Source organism: Schistosoma mansoni, chromosome 6 (genome assembly GCF_000237925.1).
Source record: "Schistosoma mansoni strain Puerto Rico chromosome 6, complete genome".
In the NCBI taxonomy this organism is placed as follows: Eukaryota; Metazoa; Platyhelminthes; class Trematoda; order Strigeidida; family Schistosomatidae; genus Schistosoma; species Schistosoma mansoni.
Window position 1 is genome coordinate 1,465,300 of NC_031500.1, and position 12,539 is coordinate 1,477,838.

The 12,539-nt window shown below is 36.1% G+C and overlaps 1 protein-coding gene across 1 annotated transcript in view; it reads left to right on the forward strand.

Moving 5' to 3' along the window:
- Positions 1-12,539, forward strand: part of Smp_170870 (putative rgs-gaip interacting protein gipc) — a 124,503-nt gene that overhangs the window by 82,949 nt on the left and 29,015 nt on the right. The window contains exons 25-26 of the mRNA XM_018797902.1: positions 524-723; positions 8,522-8,737. Coding sequence (XP_018652898.1) covers positions 524-723; positions 8,522-8,737 — 416 coding nt within the window. The remainder of the gene's footprint in view (positions 1-523; positions 724-8,521; positions 8,738-12,539) is intronic.

Sequence of the window (12,539 nt, forward strand, 5' to 3'; positions counted from 1 at the left end):
TCTCAAATTCACTTAGTATTGTTTTACTTGAATCTTCCCATTGATGTTTAGGATTGCAAATGGTCAGTCTCTTCTTGTCCATATGTGCATACTGTGCGTATTTCCTCGATATAGCCTTAATTCACAAGCATGATAAGCAAAGATGAATAGTGGCTAACAGTGGAATCCACTTTGACGCGCGTTTCGTCCTATTCGGGACTCGTCAGCACAAGCAAAAGGCTATCTGGACTCACTAGCTGAGTGGATAGCGCGATGGCGTTTGAAGCGAAAGGTACTGGGTTCTAGTACCAGAGTGAACATCAACTCTGAGATGCAGGTACATCCAGCCGACGAGTCCCAAAAAGAACGACACGCGCGTCAAACTGGATTCCACTGCTAGCCGTTATCCATCTTTGCTTATATCTGTCTCAAAGTAATTAACAACACCGTAAGCATCTTCTTCGTCAATAATATCTTGTCCTATCATAAACTAGTTACTCATTTATGTGTTTTTTTCTCTTTCAAATCTTTAATTCAAATCAAGATCATTCCACAGAAGATCAATCCTCAACGATTCATGAAAATCTTCTTCATAAAAACACTTTAAATATATCCAGTGATCATGATAAACGTACAAAACGTTTCTTATTTCATCGACGAAATTATAATAAAACACAATCTTTCAGTATATTCAATATGGTTTTATGGTTACGATCTAAACGTAGTCATATGGTACAAACAATGGTAAGTTTATAGTATTTGTTCAAAACACATTTATTTAAACACATAAACATTATTACAAAGAGGCACCAGATAAATATGCGCAACACAAATCTCATTTGATTTGTGTGAAGGCTGTGATACTGTCCGGGTTCCCAAACAAAAGCAGGTGGTTTTCTTAGAGGGCCACACCACCAGCCTTTGACCTAAAGTTCTGATCCACAAGGCAGTGGAGCATCGTAAGGAGATGCAGTCTCATGGTAGTCGGTGGCCAACGATTGATTCATACGCTATTTGTTACCTCAAGATACTGGAGCCAGCCCATGTGCACCATTGGTTTGGAATCAGGGTTTTCCAACTCTCCTAGGTGGACTTTCCGTGTCCACCAACCCGGTTAAAGCGCCGGACATTCACTTTTCGTCCTCTCAATTTCGTCAAGAACATCCCCGCCACGAGAAGGTAGTGAGTAGGACTTCCCTGACATAGGCTATATACGCGTGGCCATGTGAGAGCATTTGGAGAAGGACAGCGTACTATGCCCACTCTCGGCCATACCAGGGCATTTTGGGGCATTCCGTCGCGAGCAGTATATGAACCTGCGCGGGGAAACCCCATTGGATTTCCACTCAAAACACAAGTTAATCATGACCTCTTTTTTCCTTTATTATTTTTTTCTTTTTTTAAAAGGATCAATATATATTCATCTATGAATGCTTAGCATGTTTTATTAAACAATTGAAAGAACAAGGTGAGTTTAACTGTGTTTTGTTAACTATTATTAAAGTTGAAAGCGTGAGTCAATTGAAGCTAGACCACCATGGAAAACCTGGAAACACTGGACGGCCGTTTCGTCCTATTATGGGACTCCTCAGCAGTGCGCATCCACGAACCCGCTATCGCGAGATTCGAACCCAAGACCTACCAGTCTCGAGCCGAAGCCCTTAACCGATAGACCACTGAGCTGGCATCCAACGGTGTTAATGTCTAACTTCAACTGATCCACGAAGTTGAGCAACCATTCACCAATTGTCTTCAGTGAGTTCCTATCTCACAAGTTTAAACGATTTGTTGTTATGGTTAGCGTTCTATTTTGTTACCAAGGTTCTTTTCTACAACATATTGTTACTATATCACAATCTCCAACTCTCCTTCTTTATCCAGGGTTTGAGACTGACAATAACTCTAGAAGAGCTGCAGACAGAGTTTATTTGATTTTAGCGTACACTTAATTGTTGATTATTATTCACTTGAAATGGGATTGAATATTATAAACATTGAGCTATAAACAGAGACCAATCAGATTATGAGTGTAAATCTTTGTGTGCTTATTGAACGTATAAATTAAATTCATGAAGAGTAAACGTGATAAAAGCAGTCTGGTTTTAGACTTGGATGTGGATACACAAATCAAATATTCACAGGTCCTGGAAAATATGCATACATGTTTACCCCCTGCGTAAAGTTGTACTGCTTGACTTTCAAGGTGGGTTCGGTTGTGTTAATTGTGAGGCTCTATGACATTGCTTGTCATTGAAAGGAGTACCGAATCAGTACATTAACCTTGTATGGACTCACTACTCGAATAATAATGGTCGAATCGGAGCTTATGGCTAGCTAACATTGTGACTGGTTACTTCAAGGTTTATCCACTTCCCTCATTTTTACTTTATCATTTACATGCTTTTAGAGATAACACTTTCATTGTCTAACTTTTCAGAGCTTAATCGTCTACCAGGAGATACAATTGTTGACTTAGAATAAGTAAACGACATAATTCTGTTTGGTGAATACAGTGGCACAATGCAAAGCATTTTGACCACCTTAAGCAACAATGCAAACATGTTTAGGATATGGTTCTGTTCCTACAAATTCGAAAAGTTACTTCAAAATTGACTCGAGTCAGCACGTTAATTAAAGATAGAGAGTAAAATATCCGAATACATTGACAACACTTATCTTGGGAGTTTCATCAGTCCTAATGGTATAGTATCTAAGGCAAATACTGCATGGATTCAGGAAGCCAGATCGGCTTTTGCTAACTAGCGTCACAATGGCGTGAGCAAGATATCTACCCGCAAACCAAAGGATATGTTTGCTGCGCAACAGTTCGCTCTGCTATACTTTCTGTGTCTGATGCTCAGACAATAATAATAGAGGATATTCTCAGATCACTAGTATTCGGTCAAAGATGTCTTCGAAGCATTGCTAGTGTATTTTAGGACCACGGAGAATTAGTGCTTAGATAAGGAATTATATATATTATCTCAGCAGTTTATTGTCAGTTGACAATTGTGGCATCTTTGTTTCTGAACCAAGTTGTTGAAAACATTCACAGTAATCAATAATGTACTGTGTATACTGAGGAGAGCAATAGTATAGAGATGAGCTTGGAACGATTCTGAATGATTTTGATCCATTTCTTAGTCAAATAGGAAACAACTTTTGTACTTGACAATAATAAAGATTGAGTTTGGACATTTTTTGGTTTGATGAAAGTCTTCTAAAGGTTAATCTGCCTGAAATTGGGAAAAATTAATCACTTTAAAACTCATCTGTGCACATATAGATGATTAGTTTAATCTAAGTCTTATGAGACTCAATGCGATTTCTGAGATTTCTTACATTGTTCTCAGATAAGGTAAAGTGTTTAGATTAGGAATTGAAGGTTTATAGTTTATATTTTTCAAACACAAACTGTAATATAAGCAAAAATGGATAGTGGCTAGAAGTGGAATCCAGAACGCGCGTCACTTCGTCCTATTTAGGACTCGTCAGCTGAATGTACCTGCATCTCAGAGTTGATATTCACTCTGGAACTCGAACTCAGTACCTTTCGCTTCCAATGCCATCGCGTTATCCATCCAGCTACTAAGTCCAGATAGCCACTTGCTTGTTCAATGGGGCTGAAGTTTAAATTCACTTGGAATACAAACTGTAATAGTCTTCTGAAGCAATGTGAATGGGTTAATTTCATACAATAATTCACAAGTCTTTGTTTGTTTAGTTAGCTCATAAAATATAGTGTTACCAGGTTTAGGTTCAGAATTCAGAACCTAGTGTTAGAATTCAGGGATACAGTTGATCTTTGTGAGTTAAATGACTGTCTAAATGGTTAACACTAAACACTTTAATGATTAAAAAGTAAGTATTCAATGTCATATGGATGTGCAACGAGTCAAGGGTTGGTAAACTTCTTCTTTCACATTGGAGATCTAAACTCGGTGTTCCAAGTAAGATTTTCTGAAATCGGTTCAGAGTTCATAGTACCCATGTCTACCGAAACCTAGTCACTTGTCATTCTCTTCAATATAGATATTGTTACACTATCCTTTTATTCATATATATATTTATCTTATTCTTCAGATCGAATCTATGAAAATATCTAAGATGAACAAAAAATGTTTGTTTTTTATATCATCAGTATCTTATTTTTGCAAACATGTCAATCATTGTAGTTATCTCTATTCAAATGTGTTCTATAAATATTGTAATCAGATTACGTAACAATATGTTACCTCCAGTAAAATTAATAAACAAGAGTTAATCCAAGTTAACATTATTAATATTATAATGTAACTAAATGATTTTTTTAAAGCTTTAAATATTAAGAAATAAAAATTAATTTCTATGATCATAACTTACTACTTACAAACTAAAAAAAATGAAAGGATGGGTTTCAAAATATGTTATAAACAATAAAGATGCCGTCGCCAATTGTTATAAACGTAGGATGCTGATTATAACTTCAGGAGTTTCTTGTTATAACAGTCCTTTTACTTCTTACACGTATGTGGGACGCTAATTTACCTTAGACGAATATCTACACTAGATTCCCACCCAGTGTCTATTCTACAGGACTTCAACACAACCCAGATCAAGAACACGAGATTAGCCTGACTATAACGTCAATATATTTCCACACCAAAATCCGACACAAAGAACAGTCAATCAATAAGTGTCCATCAACAAGGAACAGTTAATACATAATAAGGATAGGGGAATATATATAACACATATAACACCTGTCATCTAATGTCTGACTCATCAAGACAACCAATCATTGTCATTCTCGCCCACACATCAAAATATATGGATGAATCAATTAGATTTAAGATAGTTTATAGGGAGGGTCGATGTCTGACCTCATATTAGGTCGTACATTCTGTCTATCCTCGTATATGTAACACATTACTTAATCGGAGTTGATGAATAACGGAGTTAAATGTAAGTCCAATACGAGAATGGATTTTGAATACATATATTTTATACATTCATTGATCTGGACAAGAAATCAGAGGGATGAAGCGAACAGAGGAGAGCGAAGCGAAAATGACACGCATTGGGGATGGCGGATAGGCTAACTTGAGAGAGCGAAACGAAAACAACACTCAGTCGAGATGGCAGATAAGCCAACTCGCTTTAATCAAGCAATAATCAATGTTTATAGTAAGATAAAAATAAGTTACAGACATTTGATGAATAGGATAAAAAGTGTACACACATATACGCTTATATAAAAGAAACAGTCAGGGTTGATAAGTGAATAATACTATTGAAAATTTAAAATTTCCAACCCCAACAATCAATTTCTAAATAAAATAATTTGGTGAAATTTGCCTGAGCATTCATTACTATAGAGAGGGGCATTAGTATCAGTTCACTAACCTCGCTAATCAAGGTAGATTGGTTTGTGAAACGTGATCAAGGAAAGTGAAGACGAATAAAATTAAAACATGTACTGTAATCAGGTACATAAATTAAGGTTGGTGTAAAATAAAAATACTAACGAATAACAGAAATAAATTAGTTAGCTGTACTGCTAACGGACACAAAGGAGTGGTACAGGGTGCGTAAAAGCTAAAACTAAGAATTGAAATGAAATATGATAATATGTAAAAGCAAATGGCTATATAAATACAGAAAACATAGTATATACTCTATTAGATATATATAATGAATAGCAAGAAGGAGAACAGATTATAATTGAGAAATATTACTTGGAGTAAATTTCAAACAACCAACGCAGAATGACTTTGCTCGATCGGTAGATTTTATTCAGTACACTTGGTGTCAATATCATGGTTAAAAGTTCAACAAAATTTTAAAGGTTATATAACCCTAAAGTATACACACCAAGATTATACTCTTAGGTCAACTGCCACGGTCAAAAGAACGGGATAGAAAATGGCGTAAATAGATGTAAATTTGCTTAGACATTACTTAATTCAATAACACACAATCGTAGCATACAAACATACATAATGAGTACCGATTCGATTACGTATACAATTTCACAAAAGCCAGGGGAAGTATGGTCTCTTACCAAGATTATCAAAAAGTATTCAACTTTCATGTCATTTTATCTTTATATAGGGCAAACGAAGGCCTAAAACTACCCAACATAGACTCTGAGTTGATGGAAAGGAATTCACATGATAAAAATGTACAACGAAAAGATGTTTTACAACTTTATGGTGTACGCAAATTTAGGTGTTTTTAAATATATAGACGAGTGGTTCAAAGGAAATGAGAAGACAAACGTATGTGACTAGTAGTTATTTAACCTAAATTACATCCGTTACTGTGTGTATACTAGCATAGTTGAGGAAATCACAGACTTTTTACATTCATTTTAAACAACAAAGAAGGACTAGGAATGAAGAATGGAAATAACATTTCACAATACAAATATTTCGTGCTAACGTGGTTATAAAAGAAAACAGTGTTACTTCATTTACTATATTTGGAATGAGCTTGAACCAACAGATACTATGTACATCATGGTACCAGTGAGTCAACTTCTGTATTACATATTATTTAATTTATATTGAAGTGCATCCTGTATAAACTGAAAAGACTTAGATGTAAGGTCATCAAAATCATCATTCAATTACGAACTGTTAAGAACCACGATCGTCCTAATTTTACTTCGGCACATAAGAGACTCCTTCAGAAATGAACAGTGAAACAACTTATCTGCCTTGGACTCAGTGTTCACGCATAGTGATGATGTTAGTCAAATAAAATTCCTTTCAGCCATAAAATAGAGTGATCAAGATGTGAAGTTCATGACTGATATGATCTGTCTAGCCCGATTCTCTAGACAAACAATATGGCGATCAACTCTGAAGGATCAACTGAAACTTGAACAATTACTTCGATACATCCCTAGGAGGGACACTAACTCAATCTATTCCTTATATTGTAGTGGCATTGGTTCCTAATTACACAATCCTCAAAGCAGAACACGAGACAACTAGGAAAACAGTTATTCAACATTTCATGAGAAGAAGAACTCAGCGATGGAGAAGGCGGGAAAAAGGAATTCAATTAATGCGATCCGTCAGATGGCATGGCTCAGCCTTGCAGGTGTAGCTATACTTGTTTGTTGTCTTATCCCTTTTATTCATGTTGAATATATTGTTCTATCTACAGTATAAACGTGTTCTTCATCACATATTAGTAACTGTTACTATACGATGCGTCAGTGTAGACAATGATGTGACTTCTACGTAAGATCTTATAGATTAGGCAGTTAGATCATGACAAATGCACAATCTTGGGATTAGATCTATTATTAGAGCCGTACTAACAACGAAGTAGTTCATAATTCTTCAATACAACTGAGTAACTCAACCATATATACCCTGGAAAATGCAAATACCACAAGGGGAAAAATGCTGTAATGTTAGCAATAAATCTGACACAACGTATAAGATAGAACATTACAATCCACTTCAAAACGAATACATAAATGCAATCCGGGAAGCTGAACGGTATCGGCAAAATCAGTTGACTCAGTTTCTAATCTTGCAGCCGAAGTGACTGTCTGTAAACACCAAATATAAAGCAGTCGTCAGTGGTTAAATTCGGGTCCATGTCAAATGCTAAGAAAGCTTTGAACAAAGCAAAATCTACCGCTGGTTGCTTCGTGAAGATCTTAACTCAGGAGCAGTTCTCGACGATGGATTAAACCTATGCAATATTATCCGTATACATGTTCGACGAGGAAAACTTGCCCCAAATCTCGCCTTAAGAAATTTCGAAATCAAACGGCTGGAAAAGGGCATACAAATAAATGATTTCAGTTAGAGTAATCGGGATATTCACAAATTTAGAGAAATTAATATCAGAAGGGGTTTTTGTGGATATTATAGCAATTTTATTAAGTGAGATCATGAGCCAATTGAAGCTAGTCTACCGTGGAAAACCTGAAAGCACTGGATGGCCGTTTCGTTTCACTGTGGGACTCGTCAGCAGTGAGCATCCATGAGATTTGAAGTTATTGTGTCATTTCGGTTGCTCGACTCGAAACTCGAAAGGCAGACAAGACGTATCCAGCCTATTGCACTAAGTAGGTCATCTTTGTTAGAACGATTATCGGCAAGTGGTACGCCCATGCGAATATAGGCGGTTGTGCAGGAACGGACTGTTCAAGTCTTTGACAGAGCTTTTGGCTGTCATACACTATGAAAACTCTCATGTCTGTGTGCACAATGATGTCAACTTCTCTTGTCCTTGAACTTCCTTAAAGTGCGAAAGCTTTTTATAGTCCAACATACACACAAAAGTATTTGAAACTGGAAAGTAGATCAAAAGTCTGGGACGAGATGCAAATAGGTGTTTCCAAAAATAGATTTACTCAAAAAAGACACTTAGAAAACCAGTTTTCTTTGAAGAGTCTAGAGTTTCTTCAGAAATGTTGTGACTTCGGACCAAATGAATTATTCAACATTTTTGAGCTCTTCATAAGTCCATTGAATATTTTTGGCTATTGGACATTTTCAACTTTCTTTTGTTTACGCGGTATTTTGTTTCTTAGATCATGATGTCGAGTGGAGTCAGATATTCTGAAAGGAATGATCCTAATTGTTCCAGGACATTTAACCAAAAAGTATCAGAACCTGTAACACGTCCAGATTACCATTTTTTCTGTCAACTTGCCCATGGAAGCCCCACTGGAATTATACATGGGTTTACTACAGTCCGTCAGCTCCACACGAAAATATCGGAGTGTTTTGATATAAATCCATCTCAGGTAGAGTCGAGTTACCTAATTATCATGTCTTAATTGTTATTGAGTGCTATATGTCACTGTGACACTTCCCTTCACAATTTATATAGGTTCTTCATACAGATAACTTAGTAAATATTTTTTCCGTTTATTCAAGCTTACTTTTCGGTAATCCATCAAACAAAATGCCTTGTGAATATCACGTAAGCGACTTTGTCTTATATTTACACGTATGTTTACTGATCGCATAAGTTTGAATGCACCAGACTTTTATACTTTATTGGAACTTACATGCAAACATATTTTAAGGCGGGTAAATACACACTAGAGACAAGCACTTGTTTTTTAGTCAATAAACAGTATTTATTTCAAGTTTCATTCTCGACTCGTTGTGAATATCAATAGTTGCAAAGTATTAGGCTTGATAATGTCTGTATTCAAATAGACGACGACTGGAATAATGAAGAAGGCTAAAGGTTAGAAGATAATAAAGTTACGCAAAGATACTCATTTTTGTAGTTATTGTCTCAGCACCTTTATTTATGACCACTTTTATGTCACTTATACCCACTGTCACTGAAATATTGTAGCTTTGTTTTATGTGCCGAATGATACATTTTTGCAATACGTCTGTTGACTTACAAGGAGTCCATTGCTTTTTTAACGTTAGTCACTAAAAGTATAACTACACTTATTACGATTCTAATCTTAGCTATTAGGGTAAGTATGTAAAATTTCTGTTTGTTGGTTCAACGAGATAATTTTTTCTCCACGAAAACCTAACATGGTTTTACGTGTTAGCTATTTTAATCGTTATCATCCTGAAATTGTGGCTTGAATATGATAGTCTTATATTCTTGATATAAATGAATGTAGCTGTTGTATCTGGAGAAACTTTGAGGAAAAAACTATAAACATCTTGAATCATTGCTATCTAATTAAATCTCGGCATAGATTAAAATAGCCAATTTGGTTTTGTAAGCTTAAGTTACTTGAGATGTAAGATGGATATCCCTCCGTCAACCAAGTGACGACCTCCCTGAACACCAGTATGATTTGCCCTAATTTACGCTTGGTAATCTTAGCCCTTAAAGATAAAGTCTGTTTGTGGATTACTTGTGAATGATTATGAACACTTTCATGGCATTTCTTTATGTTGGGACCGCTCAACAGGCAATGTTGATGTCAAACATTTGGTACTGGATAGTGAATCTGCTTATCCAACCATCACTGTCAGTCAGTAGAGTTAATACCTGTTGAACTCAGCCATTTTGTTGGGTGGAGATTGCCTGAATACGATGCAAAAGATTGTCACGATGAACGGTTAGAGACTTCAGATGATATAGGACAAAACCGTCCGCGATTTCGTGTGTTCACTGTTCTCTCCCTTTGATCGCAATTTTATTTACTGCTATGTGCTAAACTTTTGGATTTATGTTCAAACCCAACAATACCTTGTGCCTTGCTATGATGGTCGGGCTTTTATATCGTGAACATGCAAAAAAGGTATGTTTAATGAAACACTTGTAGCTTAGAATAATCCCCCACCAGGAAGATCAACTGGATGGTAGTGAGAAAGTAAATTGTAAATTTAATGTCCGGGGGTGAAGAAACGTCATCGTATGCTCATAGACGTGGCAGCACTATGGTGTTTTCCACAGATAAATATCATCAACAACATTATCCTCTCTCAATACAATCACTGTTTGTGCTTTTCATCGAGAGATTTTTATTTAAAGGTTTCACTTTATATCACCTGCCTTATAACTTATTTTGTAAACATACCGTTTTTGTGACGATTTCACGTCTTTCGAACAAACTGAATGAAGCAACGTGTATTTGACTTGCTTCCAAATAAAATGCATTTTCAAATAAGATTTTTATAATATCATCTCAAATCTCTGTTTGTAACTATGTAGCAAGTTCTGTTAACCCTGATACTGGTTTGATATTTAGTTAAATTACATGAAAATGGTTAGCATATTTATAATATTCGGTCAAGATATGTTGTGTTCTATCAGATCACTCTTTATAGTTCCACATGATATCTTCTTTAAACTCATATTGGAGTCTCTTTTTCTTTGAATCAGTGTAGTGAGGTAGTTGAGCGCGTTGACTGCTTCACTTATCTTGGGAGTCTCACTAACCCTTGTGGTCTGGTGTGTGACGAAATCTCAGCACGGATACAGAAGGCTCGTCTAGCTTTCGCCAACTTGCGTCATTTATAGCGTAGGCGAGATATCCGTCTAGCAACAAAAGGACGGGTTTACCGTGCAGCAGTTCGTTCCGTCCTACTTTATGGCAGTGAAACATGGCCGATAAGAGTAGAGGATATTCGTAGGCTACTAGTATTCGATCATAGGTGTCTTCGACGCATTGCTCGTATATCCTGGTACCACCGGCTAAGTAATGCAGATGTTAGGAAACGGGTACTAGGTAAGGATAGCAAACCGATTGATTAAGTAATGAAACTTCATCAGTTGAGATGGCTGGGACACGTGTTACGTATGCCCGACCACCGACTGCCCCGACGTGCAATGTTTTATGGTGTAGGAGCAGGTTGGAGAAAAGCTAGGGGCGGCCAGACCAAAACGTGGCATAAATCCATGAAGTCACTGACAAGTGGACTGAGCCATATTGATAGGTGTAGACTACCTGGTTGGGATTCGCGAGATGATAGCAACCGATGGTTAGAGACCTTGAATGACATGGTTCAAAATCGTTTGCAATGGTTCAGGCACATCCACTCTTTGTGTTCTACCAAATTCTAATCTTCTGAATTCTTCATGTCTCTATCTTTTTTCTCATTTCAAATTTATTTCACTGTATTAAACTCCTTAAACAACATCTTCAAACCCTAATCTTTCCGACTACTGCTTATTCTTTTACTACTTCTACCACTATGGGATTTGAATCGACAACTGCATCTCTGTGGTAATGTGGTATGTCAACTCGAACTGATGTACGTACGTACGAAGTTCTACGTTGTGACTGATTGACTGAATCAGTGTAAATCAGTTCATTTTGTCGGTGATTAGGCCAAGAAATTTAACATGACTGGAAGTAGTCTATCCAAGTTATCATATTGCATGCATGGGAAATAACTATTACCTACTTCAAACCCTTCTTATTCTCTTTTAGTTATTGCTTTTGAACAGTGGTACACTGACAATATATTTGTTAATAACTTTGTCGTTATTAGGATACAATAATAATTTTAAGATTCAAATTCAGTAGTTTTCTGTTCGATAATAATATGGTTGAACATAGTTTGAACTTTATAAGTAAATATTTTTTCTTCAGTAACGACTCTTATCCCTAAAGGGACTAATTGTTAGTAACCATGATGTTTGTTTAGATTTATGTTCACCTGATTGTTCCTTAGGGACTTTCATTACGAATGATGTTTTAACGATATTTCATGAGATTAGACAATAAATTAAATAGTAGGCTACTCCCTTCTGCTTCAGCACATACATAATTATGACGATGTTTAATGTAGTATGTAGTGAGTGAGTAAAGGGAAAACTAACGTAATCAGTAGTGTTGATATCTTCTCATGGTCTTTAGGTTTATTTTGAGTTTTGTACTTCAAAGATTACCAAATTGTAAGGTGATAAATGTAAAGGAATATACTCTGTTATAGTTTTAGGGTAAGATTTAGACAATTGGAAAGTATTTTTATATTATAAACACTGTCTTAGAAAAATTAATTCGAGATTTTCGCCAACGATGTATTACACAAAAGTTACATTTTATATATACTGGTTAGCATTTGGGGAATTCTATTCTAGGACACCACAGCTGCCTAGCACCTACTGGTTTT